This window comes from Ursus arctos, unplaced genomic scaffold, assembly GCF_023065955.2.
Source record: "Ursus arctos isolate Adak ecotype North America unplaced genomic scaffold, UrsArc2.0 scaffold_2, whole genome shotgun sequence".
NCBI lineage: Eukaryota > Metazoa > Chordata > Mammalia > Carnivora > Ursidae > Ursus > Ursus arctos.
The window spans coordinates 59,748,779-59,767,709 of NW_026622874.1; the positions used below are offsets into that span (position 1 = coordinate 59,748,779).

Below are 18,931 nucleotides of genomic sequence, written 5' to 3' on the forward strand. Positions count from 1 at the left end.
CCACATGCCTACCCCACTCACCTCCTAAATATTGAACCCTTTCTAGAGTGACACACAGTCTTACAGAGACACACAAAACAACTATTTTCTCTGGGTGGCAACATTCAAGCCAGCTGTGTTTCAGAACACACTACAGAAGGATCAATAAATCAAGCTACTTAGACCGAGGAATCCAGAATGTTTGGGCTGCAAGAGACCACCCCGGAAATCACTCACTCCAACCACTTCTCTTGGCGGATAGGCAAAAGGGAGGCCCAGGACTCCCTGGAGAGGCCAATGCCTTCCCACATTCACACCCACAGCGGGAGTGGCAGCGTGGGGACTGGGTGCCACGCCTCCCGATGGGACTTCTCGCTGCTGCAGCCAATTGCTTTTCCAGAGATGTGCCACCTGGCCTGCACATGGTTGGAGAGCCTTACGTACAGAATTCCAGAAGGGGAGGCTGACGTGGGTGAGAAGCTGAAGTTGAGTTTTAAAGGTTAAATGTTGGAGGACGTGTGTGGGTTGTGATGAAAAGTGTGAGCTTGGAGTCAGACAGACCTGAGGTCGAGGCGAACCTGCTACTTACTCATCGTGCACTGTCCTTGGGCAGGTCAGGCGATCTCCCTGTCTTCGATTCCTCACCTGCAGCCTGGAGTGACACCACCGACAGTGCAGGATGGTTGTGAGGACGACACGAGATTTTTGCACCTGGCCGTAGTCGGTGCTCAAACCGTTCTGAACCCCAGGGGACACACACTGACACTGTATGGTCCCCCCCGGAGCTATGCAAAAGCAGCACGTCGCTGGACACAAGATTCTAAGTCAAAAGGAAGTGAGGCTCACACACTGAAAATCTCCTGTGAAGGAATGAAAAATGGTGAACAGTGCACGGTTGTTCAGGAGACACACGTATCACTGAGCTAATAGCTCTGAGGGGCTTTCTCCTTGCAAGAATGGGAGGAAAGCAGGGTGCTATCAGTGGAATGAAGGACAGTCAGGAATGATGGATGGAGAAGGGGGGTGGGGGAGCTCCGAGGTTAACTGGAACAAGCTTGAATTGGGTTTTCTTTCTTTTGTTTTTTTTAAGAGGTGGGGTGGGGGTGAATGCGAGGAGGGGCAGAGGGAGGGGGAGAAAGAGAATTGCAAGCAGGTCCCACACTCAGCGTGGAGCCCAACGAGGGGCTTGATCTCATGACCTGAGCTAAAATCAAGAGTCAGACCCTTAACTGACTGAGCCACCCAGGCGCCCCTGAATTGGGTTTTCAAATGGAAGAAAGTAATTATTTAGAGGAAGGGGGAGAAACTCACTGGAGTTGGAACTCTGCAGCAATGCTGCTCTGTCCCAACTGTGTTGCTGCTATTTTAGGTGTCTCTCTCCTTGGATGGGAGGGTTGGCTCTCAGAGCACAGAGCTGGGTTTCCTCCTGCCTGGAGTGAGGGGTCCCTCTGGTTTTCCTGCGGGACTCCGCATCAGGCCAGGGATGCCTGTGGCAGCCTCGCTCTGCTCACTGCCTACTCCAAGCTCTGCTGTCTGTCCTCCGCGAGACACCCTCCCTGACCCACGTGCACACTCACCCCCAGGCCTCTCCGAGGGCAGCTGCAGCCTGCACACATCCCTGGGCTGCCTTGCCAACAATAGCAAGGGGGTTGGCAGCCACCTGCAGAGCCCCATTTCTGAGTACACCTCAGGAATTCCTCAAACTTTAGAAAGTTACCTGTTCATACATTAGTCCCTGGAACAAAGCAAACCCCCCAAAAGGGAAAACTCGCTTACCTAAATCACTATCACTGCGTGGAAGGAAGAGAGATTCAAAAATGATAGTTTTCTTTCTCAGATAAGAAAATTGAGGCACAGAGTTTCTACTAAATTCACATGGGAATAATAATATCCCAACATTCAATACATGATGACCATGTTATCAGTCATTTGACATTCAACAAATATTTGATGGGATACTCATGACAAGCAATGGGTCAGACCTTTTTATGTATCTCTCATCTCCACAACAACCTAGTGATACGAGAAAAGAAAGGTTTAGAAGAGAAAAACTTGCCCAGGGTCACCCACCGGATAGGTGGCAGAATTAACATTAACCCAGGTCTGTGCTTCTGAAGCCCCTACAAAGCTCAGGCTAGGATCACCTTTCCTGCTCCCAAGTAAACCTTCACCTTTGGATCTGTGTCTGGGTTTCCTCCCGATGCTAAATCGAAGACCTTCTAAAGCCACCTATGATCTTTATATTCCTCATTATTTTTAGCGTTGGAATTGGGGGTGAGTTCATTCTTGTAAGGGTAAGGAAAGGAACATTGTTGAGCACATAGTAAGCAGGGATGGTATGTATATGATTCCCGTGTTAGAATGAAGAGACCAAGGGGTGCCCGGGTGGCTCAGTGGGCTAAATGTCTGCCTTGGGCCCAGGTCATGATCCCAGAGTCCTGGGATAGTACCCCACGTTGGGCTCCCTGCTCAGCGGGGAGTCTGCTTCTCCCTCTGCCCCTCCTCGTGCTCTCTCAAATAAGTGGATAAATCTTAAAAAAACAAAAAAAAAAAAAGAAAGAAAGAAGAGACCAAGGCTCACAGAGGGGATGTGACTTGCCCTAGGTCACTAGTAAGTATGAAAAGCCCAGATTTCATAGCCCATCTGTCTGACCCCAAAGCCCAGGCTCCCCATGGCCCCAGGCTGCCTGATGAGGCTAGAATTAAATGCTGTTCGTGCACCCCAGTGAAGGGAAGGAGAGCGTCCTTTAGAGAACATGTATGGATTGAACATTTTCAGTGGCTATCGTACCACGTGAAGTATCTACGAAGAGCTCAGAGCTACAGGCTGCCATTTAACCTGTTGCCCAGGAGGTGAGAAGTCCCATCTGGACTAGTTTCATGCCAAGCTGGAAAAGAGATCTCCCGGGGATGTGGACACACAGAAGAGTTGCCTGTGATATTCCTAGATACTAATTTGGATTCTCTCTCTCTCTCTTTTATCCAGGATAATTTGGATTGTCTCTTATAAGAAGATATTTTGCTTTTCTATAAGGTGATTAATTTATGTTAAGTAAGTGCATCTTCGGAGGTCCAGGGGAGACAGAGCCAGCCAGGCATGGGCAAGAGTGCAATGGATACCCTTTGACTTGTCTGGTCCTCCCTGGGACCTGCTCCTCTTCCCACTTTGTTTCTACAAAGTGACCTGCCCCCCTCCACACTCACCTTCTGTGATTAGTTCAGGATTGGCCACCTGATCCATGTTGGATGGGATTCCCTTCCCTGGGCATTTGGAATTGGCCCCAAGAAGGAGAAAGCCTACTCTCTTCAAGTACCTGTGGCCTACACACCATCTGTGTATTGTATGGACCTAGTGACACCAAAGCCTTGGGTTCTGTGAGATACCCCTAGATATAATCAGTCTCCTTCTCTACCCCTTCTTACTAATATCCCCACCCATATGTCACCCCCATATCCAGAGACCCTCCAAGCCCCATTGTTCTCATACCCGCCCCTGGATCAGAGCCTTCCCATCTCATGCTGGATTTCTACATCAGCCTCCCAATGGGCCTCCCTCCTTCGGTCTGACCCTCCAGGCCATTCTCAACACTGTGGCTGCGGCCACCTACTGGAACGCAAGGGTAATTATTCCACCCCCTTGCTTAAGGCAGTTCTGGTGTCTGTCTCCCCACAGCCTTCGACTTCAAATCCAGACTCCCAGCGTAGTGTGCAAGCCTGGTGTGATCTGGCCTCTAGTCTCACCTTTCATACTTCTCCTTCTCTTCCTTCCCCGTAGCCCTCGTGCTCCAGCTCGGCTTGCATTCCCCAAGCCGGCACGCTCCTCTCTCCGGGTCTCTGTTGAACCAGCTTCTATTCATTCCTAATGATGAGGAACAAATGTGAGTCCTTAGTCCTCATTTCTTTATTTTTTAAATTTATTTAAATTCGATTAATTAACATATAGTGTACTACTAGTTTCAGAGGTAGAGTTCAGTGATTCCTCAGTCTTATATCACACCCAGTGCTCCTTATATCACATGCTCTCCTTAATGCCCATCCCCCAGTTACCCCGACCCCCCTCCCCTCCCCTCCAGCAACCCTCAGTTTGTTTCTTATGATTAAGAGTCTCTTATGGTTTGTCTTCCTCTCTGATTTCATCTTGTGTTAGACCTCATTTCTAGTCTAACAGGTGGTAAAGCACGGACCAGGCCTTCCCTTTCTCCATGTCCCCCGCTCTGGGGTTGCCCCTAACAAGTCTTTTTAACTTCCCAGTGTCTTCCTTCTGTTACTTCCCTAGCAAAATCTGTTACCAGTTATTATTTCCTGTTATAGATTTAAGGCAATGAGTTACCTCTATGGGGAGTATTTGCCTGTAAAGCTCCCCACTGAAGCATAATAATAATAATAATAATAATAATAATAATAAGGCTCCATACCCAGTGTGGAGACGCTTGAACTCACAACCCTGACATCAAAACCTGAGCTGAATCAGGAGTCGGATGGTTAACCAGCTAAGCCACCCAGGCTCCCCGAAGCAGAATTATGACAGCGACATCAGGCATCCGTGAGAAGGCAGGGGAGGCATGTAAACGCTCAGAGAAGGCACCCTGCACCACAACACATAATCCATGTCAGAACCACTGTTCCTGAGCCTGGAGGACTCAGAACCAGGAGGAGAGGGAGGGGGGAGGAGAGAGGGCGAGGACTGGAGAGTGAGAGAAGGCAGGGGAGATCACGGTGGGTAGGAAGCCAGGGGCTGTCTGCAGAGTACCTGACTTATCCTGGTTGGGGGGTGTGCCTGCGTGGTTCTCGGGGGCGGGGGGCCATTCCCAGGGACTCTGACAGGGATGGTATCTCCTGGAGCTGCGTCATGGAGCAGCGCTGGGAAATCCCGTGGGGAGGCAAAGGGTCCCTGCCCACCCATCCCTCCCTGGGTCACCACAAGTCACAGAAGGTAGGGGTGTTCCCCTCTGAGTCAGAGCAGGGACCCATCCAGCACAGGACGCGGGCTCAGGCAGGGCCACCCGGGAGGCCGGTGGTCTGCAGATGGAGACCCACGCCGACTGCAATCCTCTCTGCCCTCCACTCTTCGCACCTGAGCCGTTCATCTCGGCTCCACAGCTGACGACGGCACCCTCCTCCCGGCCGAACCCTCCCGTGGCTCCGCACTGCCAACAAGACACGCTCCCATCTTTCCTGCAGTGAAGAAAAACATTTTTCTTTACTAAAATATCTTGAGGGGGAAAAAGCTCTTTTGTGTGCGTCCTCAGAATTACACATTTACAATCTTTAGAATATGAGCTCCCAGAGGCAGAGGTCTTGTCTTCGTCCTTCTGTGTCCCGCGGGCCTCAGAGCACCTGACTCGTAACACATGCTCCATAATGAGTTAAACGGAATTAAATTAGAAACCATCGAAGATCAAAGACAAAATAAGGAGCTGAGAAAGCAGCAAAGCAGGGTGAACAGGGGAAAAAAGACCTCATTTTCAGGCGAGCTTTCCATCATCCCTTTCCAGCAATTTATGGCAGCTCCCTGGCAGGGCTCCCACACTGCAGCGGGCCAGGGAAGGGGGATGGCAGAATGATGTTGCTCGTGGGACTTTGCCCTGCTCTTTGATGCCGCTGCCACGGGGCAGGTGCATTTGCTAAATTACCCACTAAGGTGGCCGGTCATTTATAGCCACCCCAGCCCCACCTGGCAAATGAAGCCTCGGTTTTCTACAGGCAGACATTTCCGAGCAAAGCCAAGAGCCTCCCAGATAAACTGGAAAACAGATGCTCTTGCCAGAAGCAAACGTGGCTGGGGAGGCTTGGTGGAGGCAGCAGCTGAGGGATCCCCAGCACCCGACACCCTGCTGGCTGGTAAAGGCCCCGGGTCTCCGGCGGCACGTTCAGGGCTTTCTGAGACCCTGTTCTCTGAACATTTGTACAGGAAGCATGTCCATCTTTGAGAAGGGGATGACACCACCTGCCTCAGGGGTATTTTGAACATCAAATCATGCCTGGCGAATGGTAAACATTCTGTAAAGAGTAGCCATCATACATCTCCTTGTCTCAATGCCTCAGTGATTTCATCTGTGAAGTGGGGAGAGCAATACCTATTTTGCGCTAATATGCTAAGGATCAAGTCAAGTAGTATCTAGGTGCTGAGCGAAGGATGCAAGGAATTTGTCGTACGTCAGCTTGGATGTTCTAAAGCCAAACCAAGCTCTCCTTAGGATCTTCAAATCAGGTGATCAGACCGGCAGGTGGGAGGAATGCCACAGGCAGTGTATCTTGACTTCTGAAAGGTAAGTGATAAAAGTCTCTGGAGAAATGCTTGTAGACATGCCGTAGACATGGGGGCTAGGCACCAACACCTCTGCATACTTGAAAAATCACACACCCAAAGGGTTAATAGCAATCAGGAAATACTTTTCCTACTCTGGGCCTAGCACTCTAGAATCTGGCCCTATTCGAATGAATATGACTTATTAAAATTAATGATTTGAATTAAGACAGAAACCATGCTTATTTAATTTGGAAAACTTGGACAAGGGCAAAAGCAGCAAGATTTCAACAGGATGAAAAGATGGGCCAAAAGCATCATAATAATCAGTGGGAAAAAATGTAAAGGCCTGTACTTGGATTTAAAAAAGAAGAAGAAGAACATAGCTGGAAAGCACAAGTTGGAGGAAACCAGCATAAAATTCATGTTAAAAAAAAAAAAAGAAGGAAAAAACTACATTAAAAAAATAAATTAATGTGAATCATTGGTGCAATGTAACTGCCAAAAAAGCAAAGTCAATCTTGGGCTACATTAATAAAATAAGTGTTTGGAAAAAGAGGAAAAAATGGTTTCAATATGCCCTAACATCTACTCAAAACTGGGGCCTCTCTAGAGAAAAAATAACCGGAATAATGGTAGAATGGTAGGTCTAAAAGACCATGTGGTCTGAGAAACAGGTGAATAAAATGGAGATAGAAGGTGACATGGGTGTAGTCAGCTCGAGAAAGAGGAGATTTAGAAGGTACTTGGTTTCTGGGCATGATCCTGGAGTCCAGGGATCGAGCCCTCCATCAGGCTCCTCTGCTGGGAGCCTGCTTCTTCCTCTCCCACTCCCCCTGTTTGTGTTCCCTCTCTCGATGGCTGTCTCTCTTTCTCTGTCAAATAAATAAATAAAATCTTTAAAAAAAAAAAAAGAAGGTACTTGGTTTCTATCTTTAAGTGAAAGAAAATAATCTGTTGCTGGAAAGTTCTTAGACATGTTCTGTGTAGGACCATAGGACTGAACTTTAAAACAAAGCTTTAAAAGATCTATTTCTTCATTCCTTTCAAGATTTCATTCATTTATTTGAGAGAGAGAGTGAGAGAGAGCACAAGCAGGGGAGGGGCAGAGGGAGAGGGAGAAGCAGGTTCCTGGCTGAACAGGGAGCCCAACACAGGGCTTGATCCCAGGACCCCGGGATCATGACCTGAGCTGAAGGCAGACACTTAACTGACTGAGCCACCCAGGCACCCTGGAGATTTATTTCAGGTCAATAGGAGAAAGGCCTCATGGTCATGAGAGGGCTGCCACTGCTCCAGGCACGATGACCACAATCAAACACAGAAAATGGGGGCATCAGAGAGCTCCTCTCTCTCATTTGTTTCCTTTATCAGGAGGCAAAATACCTTTTCTAGACTCTGCAGATTTATTTTATTCTATTGGCCAGAACTGAATCACGTGGCTGTCCCTAGCTGCAGGAGGAATTGGGAACTTGGAATGTCTGGTAGAAGAGAATGGCAAAGGGGTAAGGCAGCACTGGCTTCAACCACTTATGATGAAGTTAAAAAAGCCAGTACTGTAAGAATAATAGATGGGAAAGTGGAAAGAGCTTGGGTCCTTGATGACATCACTGAGCTGCTGAACTAAATTTAAAATGGCCAACTTCCAGTCTTCTTAGAGTGAGAGAAAAATAAATTCATATTTGATTAAGCCATTGTTGAGTTTCTGTTCCTTGCAGTCAAACGCACCCTAGTGGATACAAAGACGGTCTTTATGAAAGTAACTGGGATATATCCAACGGGACCTCTTGTAGTTCCCATTCATCCAACCAGTTTGATGGACGGTCTCCTTGGTTCCAGGCACTGGCTAACCTCTGGAAATGTAACGGTGAACAGAACCAGACAAAAGCCCTGCCCTCACGGATGTTACATTCCAGAGAAGAAGATAGACACTGCTGAAGCCACCCACACAGAAGACGGAATTCTCATAATTCTGTGAGGAAAGGGTACAAGATACCATGGGAGCATACCGCAGAGGAATGGCCCCGGGGCTGGAGTCAGGGAAAATCTTCCCTGAGAAGTGCCCACCAGTCTGAGATCTGAACATCCACTCTCAGGCTGCTGTCTCTGCCCACAGTGGCCTCTCTTTATTGCCTACCTCTTGTTGACATACCACCTGCTTTGTGGAAACCTTCCCGTCATCCCAGACGCCTCCACCGTCAGTCTTCCATGAAGTCCTGACCCTCCCGCTAGAGGGGACCTCTACCTTCTCTAACGCTCTTGGGAAATGCTCTCACCCTGACTTAAAATTTAAAATTTGAGCCCCCTAGCTCTGCTTAGCTCCTCACTCCCACCCCATTCCTGGAAAACACGGACATGCTTATCTTTCTGTTAAATACCTAGCGACCTAGCTTGCTGTCTTGCACTTAGCCAACATTCGACACTTATTTTCATTGAAGACTATATTTTATAGATGTTTATTCCCATCTAGTTTCAGAAACGATCTGATAGTCCTATAGAGTACTTTGCGTGTATACGTGTGTTTGTGTGAGAGACATTTCCACAAGCCCAGACACCCAGAACCTTGGATTTCTGTCCACGAACTGGGACTTTTTAAAAAACTACTAAAGCCTATGAATAAAGACTATCATTATAGGTCTGTCAACAATCATCATTTACATGAGCTGAAGTCTGCTTATTTTATCACTGATTATCACAACGCTCATTCCTTAGTGTAAGAGGCAAGGTGTTCTATCTCCCCAGATTCATAACACCTTTCCCATCTTTGAAGGGGTCTGGCTGTGCTCAATATTTTCAGGGTGACAGTTGTCCCGGAAGGCACAGTGTCTTTCCTTAGATTCACACATTATTAATCTTTACAGTAGGTTCATAAAAGGGACACTAATTAAGGGGCACTGTAACATAATCGCACACCGTTGAAAGTGGATGCCCTCTCGGGGGTCATCTAGCGACGGAGACTGAGACCCGTCCCAAAGCAGGAAGATAGTAAGAGCTGGTCCCTAGGACAATCACTGGATTCTCGGGCAGTAGCTTCGCCCACGGGGACACGCAGAGCGTCACAGATTCACAGCCACGGTCCTCGTACTTACTATCTACACAAATCAGGACACACTCGGGCAGGGAGTTCACCAGCCATCCTCTGGGTGGAGGTATTGCCAGGTTGTGCGGCGGCGGCCGGCCGGCAAGCGAGCAGCGGCGCTAAGTTCAAAGCTGCCAGAGCTCTCGCCGAGAGCCGAGTCCGGGAACGGAGACGCCGAGAGCAAAGCTCCTTCTCCCCCGGGTGCAATAAAGGGAGCAGGCCGAGGAGAGGGGCTCGGGCTCGGGCCCGGAGAGAGCGCCCGGTGCCTGCCTCCCACTCCGGGGGCGCACGGCTCCCGGCCACAACCGCACAGAAACCCCAATCTTCCGGGACGCCGCGGGGGGGGCGGAGTCGGGGGGGCGCGGCGGCGGCGGCGGGGGTGGCGAGCGGGGCCGGGCGGGGCGGGGAGGGCCGCGCGCCTCCAAGCCGCACTCCGGCAGCCCGCACAATGGAGGCCCCGCCCCTACCCCCTCCCCTACCCCCTCCCCTCCCCTTCCCCGCTCCCTCGCTCCCTCGCTCCCTCCCTCCCTCCGCACCGCCCCGCCCCCGCCCCCCAGCGCCCCGCGCGCCCGGCCCCCCGCCTGCCACCTGAGCCCTCGGGCGGACGCCGCGCTCGTTCCCGGTGCCGCCACCGCCCCCCCGCACCCCGCCCGGCAGCGCCCCCGCCCCGCGCCCAGCTCTCGGCCGGGGCCGCACAGTCGCGGCGGCTCGCGCCGGAGAGGACATGAGCGGGGGCTCGGGGGCGCACCCTCCCGCCGCGCTCAGCCGCGCCCAGCGTCAGCAAGCGCTCTGAGCAGCCACTCCCGGGCCGCGCCGCCCTCGCGCCTCAGTGCCAGCCCGCAGCCCCAGCCCGCCGCTCTCCCACGGGCGCAGCCCCTCTGCCCGCGTCCCTCATGGCCAAGCCTCTGCTGCTGGTCTTCTGCGGCGCTCTGGTTGTGGCCGGGGTCCAGTGGGGGCCCAGCGTGCCCCCCGCCGGGACGAGCGAGCCCCCGGACGCGCCGACGGTGGCGCCCACGGAGGACGAGACGCTGCAGAACGAGGCGGACAACCAGGAGAACGTGTTGTCGCAGGTAGGCGGCGGACCCTGGCCACCCCCGGCCCTGGGCGCGGGCGGGAGCCGGACGTGGCCCTAGCAGGAGCCTCGGCGGCGGCCGCTGCGCCCCGGTGCCGTCCCGGAGGCGTTTCTTCAGCGAAGGGACGGGGTCCTCCTCCCGGCGTCATGGGGTCTTTCAAGGTTACCGAATCAGGAGAAAGGAGAGGAGGAAGGCAAGACTCCACAGGGCTCCCTGAAAAGAGGGGTTAAAAAAAAAAAATCATCATCCAAACCTCTAGTTCCAGGGTTGTGAAAGCGTGGCCATCTCTGGCCTGTGTGGCTGTTCGTGGGAACTGGAACGTGACAACAGGCGGGCGTGTGGGACAGGAGGCAGATGGCTCTCCCCGGGGTGGCACTTGACGGCCCAGAGTGAGACGCATACCAGGGAGGAGCGGGGTGAAGACAGAACAGCAGCAGGTGTGATGCCTGCCAGGTGGCCCCGCACAGGCGGAAGGGACAAGACCCTGCGTATTAGGGAGGCAGGGTGGAAACGCAGATCCGCTCACCTCTGGCGGATGGTCGGTGGGGGGTGAGTGACAGCTTTTAGTGAAGGGGTTTGTAAAGTGTCCCTTTACAAAGTACTCTGCTTGACTCAACCTCGGACATTCTTATTCCCGTTCTGTTAGCAAAGGACCCGTGGAACAGTAAGACTTGGAACAGTAGGAGTGATCCGGGTGGGTAGAGCTAGGTCTTTTTGACCCCCCAGGTGCCTGCAAGGGACCGCTCTCTGGAGCGTTCCGTGCGTGCGCTCCGCAGCCCGCCTGATGATGTGTGGTGGGTGTTGCCATCATCCTAAGGATGAGGGCTGGCTGAGGGAGGGGGCCTGTCCTGCTCTCTGCATCTCGCTCAGTCTTTGGACTGGGTCTTGTCTCCTTCCCGGAGGAAGAACAACTGTGACGTGTATCAAACACTAGTCTCCTCACCCTTTTCCTTTGGAAGTTACACTGATAGATGCCCCATAGCCCGATAACCTCGTGCTCTCTCCTAAATTGAAAGGACATAAAAATCCTTCACGGTGGAGCTCTGGAGGACCATGCACGAAAGTGTTCCCGAAACCCGAGTCTCAGAAAGGAAGGAATCCACCCAGGGTCCCAGAGCGGGCTTTGCAGGAATCTAGGCAGAGTTTCAGCGAGCAGACAGCCACGGTTTACTGTCTGTCAGCCCGTAAAGACCAGCCACTTCAGCCACCCTGCGCTGTAACTCCAGCGTCCACTGATCCATTCTGTATTTGACAACAGCTCTAAAACAAATATTAGTGTTAGAAGAAACCCAACCTTTGCAAGAAAAACATTACAAGCCTTCTTCCCCCCAGACGGCATCCCAGGAACATTCCCACTCCAACAAGGGCTGTGCCTGCCTGCCAGGGTCATTAGTCAAAGGAAGGCAACCCTTCTGCATGCCTAGAAGGGGAGAGCTCCATGGCGCTGGGGCTGCAGGGTCTGTGGCAGAGGAGCCGGGGAGGAGCCTTTCCCCCAGCAAGTGCCCAGGACGGTGGCTCCAGAAAGCCTGTGCTTTCCTGCGGGGGGGAGGCTGGCAGGGGCAAGTGCTCAGAAGGAAATGTTTAACATTGTAGGAGCGCAAGGGCTGCCAGCTCGCTCTCCTGGCTTTGGCCTAGGGTTTGGGTTCAGAAGCTGTTCTAGGAGCCAAAGGAATCCTTAGGCTGAGTAAACCTTACTGAGTTCCGGGCCTGTCTCCTTTCTCCCAGTTTCCTTTTTCCAAATCGAAACCATCCTTTGGGGACGGCTGGGTCGCTCAGTTTGTTAAGCATCTGCCTTTGGCTCAGGTCAAGATCCCAGAGTCCTGGGATCGAGTCCCGCAACGGGCTCCTTGCTCAGTGGGAAGCCTGCTTCTCCCTCTGCCTGCTGCTCCCCCTGCTTGTGCTCTGTCTCTCTCTCTGTCTCTAACAAATAAATAAAATAAAATCTTTGAAAAAAGAGAAAAAAGAAACCATTCTTCGAAGGTCAGTTCAAGTACCACCTCCTCCAAGAAGTCTTCTCTGGCGCTCGGCTGGAGCCACTCTGGCCAGTTTGAGCCCCACTGCACTACATCACATCGGGGTACTTGGCACTCTCTGCTTGGCGTGGCTGTGATCTGCGTGCCTGCTGCACCGTGAGCTCCTGCAAGTGGGCTCTCTGGCCCGTCTGCTTCCTTCTCTGAGCCCTTAGCACTGCCCAGAGTAGGCACGCCGTGAGTGGTCCGTGAGGGGACGAGGCTAGAAGCAAGCAGCCTTCACACTGGAATCTCAGCTTTGCCATCCTCCCTTCAGCCCGTCCTTTCCTTTTTAAATCTCAACCTGGTTTCTAGCGAAGGCAAGGGCTCATTTGTTTTTCCCTTGAAATGATGAAAGCCTAAGGCCCCCTGAGAAACGCACTGCGTTCCAAGACAAATGAAGAGAGCCGAACTCCTAAGCGCCTTCAAGGAAATTTCAGAGTCAGCAAATTGTGTTCTGATGACCTCTTCTCCCCACTGTTCGGAGTTGTCTGAGGTCTCTGGCTAGAGCAGGACGTTTGACACGGTGAAGGGAGAGCCTTCCTAGGAGCCAGGCCCATACTTGTGTTTGCACACCCAACCCCTTCTTTCTCTGTCTCTGTGTCTAGTTGCTGGGAGACTATGACAAGGTCAAGGCTGTGTCTGAGGGCTCGGACTGTCAGTGCAAGTGTGTGGTGAGACCCCTGGGCCGAGATGCCTGCCAGAGGGTCAATGAGGGGACCTCCAGGAAGGAGGACTTCTACACCGTGGAAACCATCACCTCAGGCTCGTCCTGCAAGTGTGCGTGTGTGGCGCCCCCGTCAGCCCTCAATCCCTGTGAGGGAGACTTCAGGCTCCAGAAGCTGCGGGCGGCGGACAGCCGGGACTTGAAGGTAGGACCTGGGGTGGGGCGAGTGGGAGGGTGCCTTAGGGACCCGGGGGTCCGGCAGAGTTTTGCAGGGATTTTAAGGGGACCTGGCTTAGCCTGTATAGGTCAGGCCCCGGCACCTAGTGGGCTGAGCCTGTGTCCGATCATCTGGCAAACCGGTCATTTGCAATCCTGATGTCTGAGGGGAATGATGAGAGCAAAGTATGCCTGCCTCTCCCTCTGGAGCCAGGGAGGCTGGGCCTGTGAGCAGCTGTCAGGCCCAGAGGCCAGAAGAACTCAGTGTTCTTCTCCTCGAGAATTATTGCCATGGTTTACTGTTGGCCCAGCACACACCCCACAGAGGCACGAGACACAGGAGCAAGCCTGGCAGTCTTCAGCACAAGGGCTGGGGTGACCCAGGGCAGCAGAGGCCTGGGGCCTGCTGTAGGGTCAGTATCGAACTGTGATCCTGGTCCACAGGGTGGGGAAGCTCAGGCCTGCTTGAGGCCACTGCACGGGTTGGCCGAGGGCTTCGTCGGGTCTCAGCAGTGTGGGCTTGTGGCCTGGGCCTGGTCTTGCAGTCAGACCAATTCGGGTTCAGACCATTGCTCTGCCACTGCTTGTTGTGTGATCCTACTCGAGGCACCTAACTTGCCCGACCTCAGTCTCCTTGCATAGGAAGTGGGGATAATAGCATCTACCTTGTGGGGTGGCTGAGATGGCGGCTAGGGAGCACTTGGCACAATGCCTGACAGACAGTCGGGGTCAGCAGCCACTAGTCTCGCTCACGGATGACCACGCAAAGGGCCACTGAGGGGCCTGGCACCTGCCACACGCACCGTAACTGGTGGTCGTTGATTCCCTTCAAGCAGAATGGGGTTCCGCAGTACGATGCTTTAACATCCTGTCCCGGGATTCAGCCTGCCTCACAGAGCTGCAGTCCTGCCACGGAACTACTTTGTGGACCACCCCGTTACGGGCTTGTCAGGACTCTGGGGGGCTTCTGGAACAATCTTCTCTTAGGAGTCAGAAAATCTTCACAGTGCATACTAACCAGAAGCCATGCTGTGGCTCCCACCCACGATTGAGCTGCCTTCCTCTGGTGGGGAGGAAGGAGGTCTAAACACGAGTGTCTCATACATGGAATTCTTCATCCAATCGCAAGGCCGGGGGATTAGTGTGTCCAGCAGACTCTTCTGGGGACTGGCTCTCGGCAGGGAGGCTCAATTCAGGCATCTCTGATCAGCCACTTTGCCTGCACTCGGTGTGACCTGTATGCCACCAGAGCCTCAGCCACCATCCTCCCAGGCTATGGGAACAAAGGCCAGGGCCCTGTGACAGCTTTTGCCATCTCAGAGATGGGTCAATGGGCCTCCTTTACCCCAGGATCAGTTTAGCTTTTAGTGCTAAGGGAAAACCGTTGGTATGTTCTAGGCCTTCAGCAGAGAATGAAGGTGAGTGTTTCAGAAGCACGTCCTCAGGCATCGAAGGTCCTGAGCCACGCTGTGGAGTATTTATAGATCACCTGCTGTGGGCCAGGTGCAGTGCTAGATAGCTTGAGAAACAAAAAAGAGGCACTACTTTCAGCTGACAGAATAAAAGGCGTCCAAACAGTTGGTGAAGATTTTGGTGAAGAACAGCTTTACTTGTTCTTACAGGATTCTTCCATTTCTCATGCGAGTATTCTAGTCGGCAGACTACCTCCCACCATTGTGCTGGCTTATGTGCCCACCACCTACACAAGCACCAGTTTCCAAGAGCCGCCTCCCTGTTGAGCCTCTGGCACGGGGGTCCGACAGGAAACGTCTCATCTTGGGTCTGTCTCAATCCAGCCCTTGACTAACCCCCTGCTCCTACTTCCTAGCTTTCCACCATCATAGACATGCTGGAAGGAGCTTTCTATGGCCTGGATCTCCTGAAGCTGCATTCCGTCACTACCAAACTGGTGGGGCGGATGGATAAACTGGAGGAGGTAAGAAAGATTTTGGGTTTCTGTATGCTTTTTTTTTTTTTCAGTTTTATTTATTTCAGAAAGAGAATGTGAGTGGGGGAGGAGCAGAGGGAGAGGGAGAGAGAATTCTTTTTTTTTTTTTTTTTAAAGATTTTATTTATTTATTTGACAGAGATAGAGACAGCCAGCGAGAGAGGGAACACAAGCAGGGGGAGTGGGAGAGGAAGAAGCAGGCTCATGGCAGAGGAGCCTGATGTGGGGCTCGATCCCATAACACCGGGATCACGCCCTGAGCCGAAGGCAGACGCTTAACCGCTGTGCCACCCAGGCGCCCCGGGAGAGAGAATTCTTAAGCCAACTCCACACTGAGTGCAGAGCCAGACACAGGGCTTGATCCCAGGTCCCTGAGATCATGACCCGAAGTCAAGAGTTGGATGCTTAACCAACTGAGCCACCCAGGCACCCCTCCGTGTCTTTCTCTTGATCAGGTCCAAAGTGTATCAAACTTCCCACAATATTTTTTCAGAAAGCACATATCCTGACTAGACTTAACCCGTCTTGTTCTTTGGAAAGACAAAATACACGTAAAACACTCATCCGAAATCATGCCAAATTTTTGGTGACAGAGAATCAGTGAAATATAAATGTAAATACCTTCTTTTTTCACGGACAAGAGCCATATAACCAACGTGTTTCTGTTTTTACCTTGACTTCCAGGGAACTCAGGGCTAAACGAAATATCAAAGTATAATAAGCATCTTACTTCCGGTTTGAAGGTGGTGGCATCTCCTTTATGGGAATAGGGTTGTTAATTTCTTCTGGTTTTGTTTTGTTTCATTATTTTAACCGTTCTGCTGTCCGTCTCTGTATGTGGTGATCCACTTCAAATCCACTTTAGAGAAAGAAGACGTAAAAATGATTACTAATAAATAACATTCCCCACTGGAAAGCATTCAGGCTCCTCACCCCCTGGAAGGATGGACCGGTAGTGTAATTTTCCCAGACAGACATCACGCAGTTCTGACGGGGCTCCTGGGAGACGCACGGCTGGTACCGTGATTTTCAGGGGCCGGTGTGTGGGGTGGTGGTGCGAGATAGAAGTCATTACATATGATAATAATGTTGACACTGTATCGTTGCTGTCATCCTTTAAAACAGAGATCAGTCTTTTGGTCACCAGGAAGGGAATGATGACCATCAGCCTTACTGATAGGGAGCTTATGGGTATGTGTCGTCGACTGGCACCCAGTTCTTGAACTGTTACTTGAAACAGTGATTCCAAAAATTAGGGCTATTTAATTTTTAGGCTGTTACTGTAAATGGTGGGTTAATAGCAGGATGATTAGCTATACCAGTACCCCTCATGAAAATATTTGGGTCTCTCATGGAGGAGCCGGGCTTCCCTCATGGGTGATTAGTGGCTGTAGGATGGGAGAAAGGAAAGGCCCTTTAGTCTGGCGGAAAGAGCCCTCACTGGACTAGGAGTCAGGACACAGTGACCCCCTCTCTGCTGCTGAGCAGCTGTACCTCAGTTTCCCCATCTGTAAAGTGGGAAAGGTGTCCTGTCTGCTTTGTATGATTGCTGAGGGGATAAGAAGTGAGCTAATGACTTTGCAAACGCTTTGAATTGCTTAAATAAAACAAGGTACTTGGTTTAGGACCAAGGAGTGAGTGGGCGCGGTGTCTCCCTGTTGCTTTGCCGGGGGAGCTGGTACCTGGATGATGAGACATTGCCGTTGCAGAGATTGGTGTCAGCACCCTCCTTACGCTCCAGAAAATGTTCCCAGAAAGTGAACACCACTTCCTTGTCCACCCGTCCTTAGGCCCAACTCCCCCAGCGCTGTGATGAGTGTTTTCTGAACATGGCCATCAGCTCTGGGGGGGTTGGTGGGTCCACAGTCGTTTCAGTTACCAGGTCTGGTCACGAGGGTCAGAGTCCTGGAACCTGAGCTTTCTAGACAGTTCCAGGTGGCCAACAGGACCACATCAGCCCACTCTTCCTGAGGGGGCTTCACAAGAGAATTAGGCTTAATCTTCACTCTCTCTTCCCCAACATTGATGGCTGGAGTGAAGAGATTGGGAATGGTCAACACCATCCTACTACCAACGGACTTCATCCAGGCTTGGGATTCATTTTCCCATTTAAAACTACTAATGATTCTTTCAGATGGGTTCAAAAGGGATTAAACCAGGATCCAAGTCGACCTTTGAAATTGGAAAGTTCTTCTTTTTCCCTTGGCCCCCAAAGACATCCACATGTGCGATGCCCCCTTTAAAAAAGTGTTTGCATTTTTATAGGAACAAAGCTGATAGCCGGACCTTGGGGGCCACTTGGTTTTCATTCCGTCTCAAGAACACAGACCGGGAAAGATAGCTCTGGGGCTGCGGCACAGTGCTCATGAGGCCAAGGTCAGGGGCTCAGCCCCTGAGAGCCCTGCTCAAGGGCTGTAGTCTGTTTCCAGCCTTGTCAAGCAGCGAGCCCTTCCTGCTGGCAGAGGATAGGCGTGCATTTAGCGGGTGGATTTGCTGTGGTGCCACTGCCCCGGCAGGAAGGGGTCCTCTGTGTAGGCACACGGTAACTGGGTTTTTGCCAAAACCAATCTCGCTTATATCGATGAGAGTGATCTCTTTTTCAAAACCATGGTATGTTGAGTAGCAAAAACTGGCCCTTTATATTAATAATAACAATCCTCTGTACTTACATAGCAGTTACGGTTTTAAACCACCCCATATACATTGAGCACTTTTGTTCCCGTGAGCTGGGCAGGACGTGAGACCTGTGGTAGGTTCTAGGGAAGTGTAGGCAGGAGCTCAGGCCTTCTGGTTCCTGGGCCAAGGCTCTTTCTAATCAACCCTGTAAGTTGCTTTGAGTCACTACTGTCTGCCCTGGAAACATCAGTTTTTCCTAATCAGAGCTTCAAACAACAGCTCGTCCAAGGGAATTTCTAGGCAGAGCCGTGTCTGTATCCCGTAAGTCCTGTTAAGTAGGATTCAAGTGGAGTGAGAGGTTCCCCAAAGCAGGCCGTCCAAGGCCACAGGGTGCTGTGGTGTGGCTGATGTCACAGGTGGGTCCGGGCCCGTTGAGCAGAGCACGGCTCCCGGTGTGACATTCAGCCTCTGTCTCCTGGCTCGGGCTGGCTGACTCGGTCTGCAGTCTGCAGTCACTGAAAAGGCACAATGTTGGGTAAATGGAAAAAACAGTCCTCCCGTCGGGCTCTGCAGAAGGAATGGAAGTGAAATTCTGCTCTTGGTCTTTGAATATTCCAGAATCCCAAGGGGAGTGCTTTGGAGGTCAGACCAGACAAAGGGGTCAGATTGGAGGGGCATTTTGCCCAGAGTAGGATCAGTGCTTGGCAGTAGAAGAGGGCACACGTGTGAACACCCACCCCCAGTATGGATGTAGAAATGGAAACTCCATTTGCAGATGAAAGAGGAAGGAAGGAGAGAAATAGAATCTAAACTGTTAGAGTCTCACCTTTTGGTAAAAATCATCTCTGAGAGCTCTGCTCAGTGGGGTGAGTTTGGTTAAACTTTTGTTTTAATTTAGGGAAAGTAACCCATGCGTAGAAAAGTACGTAAGCAACAAATGTACACCTTAATTATTGCAAAACAGACCCACATAACCACCACCCAGCTCAGGAAAGCTTAGCCCCCCAGCATGCCCTCACCTCACCCCTCCCAAAGGAACCTCTATCCTGACTTTTATGTTAATCCTCATCTTTGCTTGTTTTTTTTAAAAAAAACAT

The 18,931-nt window shown here is 51.6% G+C and overlaps 1 protein-coding gene and 1 long non-coding RNA gene across 7 annotated transcripts in view; one reads left to right on the forward strand and one right to left on the reverse strand.

The window, feature by feature from the left end:
- Positions 1-9,597, reverse strand: part of LOC113268664 (uncharacterized) — a 28,994-nt gene extending 19,397 nt beyond the window's left edge. The window contains exons 1-3 of the long non-coding RNA XR_008960491.1: positions 5,054-9,597; positions 4,395-4,565; positions 3,721-3,838 (exon numbers count right to left, since the gene is read on the reverse strand). This is a non-coding gene — a long non-coding RNA (uncharacterized LOC113268664). The remainder of the gene's footprint in view (positions 1-3,720; positions 3,839-4,394; positions 4,566-5,053) is intronic.
- A 392-nt stretch (positions 9,598-9,989) lies between these two features.
- OLFML2B (olfactomedin like 2B) overlaps positions 9,990-18,931 on the forward strand; it is a 36,744-nt gene continuing 27,802 nt past the window's right edge. For 4 of the 6 annotated variants that reach the window (XM_026517224.4, XM_026517225.4, XM_026517227.4 and 1 more), the window contains exons 1-3: positions 9,991-10,375; positions 12,996-13,259; positions 15,099-15,206. In XM_026517224.4, coding sequence (XP_026373009.2) covers positions 10,199-10,375; positions 12,996-13,259; positions 15,099-15,206 — 549 coding nt within the window. In that variant the 5' untranslated portion in view covers positions 9,991-10,198. Of the gene's footprint in view, positions 10,376-12,995; positions 13,260-15,098; positions 15,207-18,931 lie in introns of all 6 variants that reach the window. The other 2 variants (XM_026517226.4, XM_048225324.2) reach the window with 1 other exon arrangement.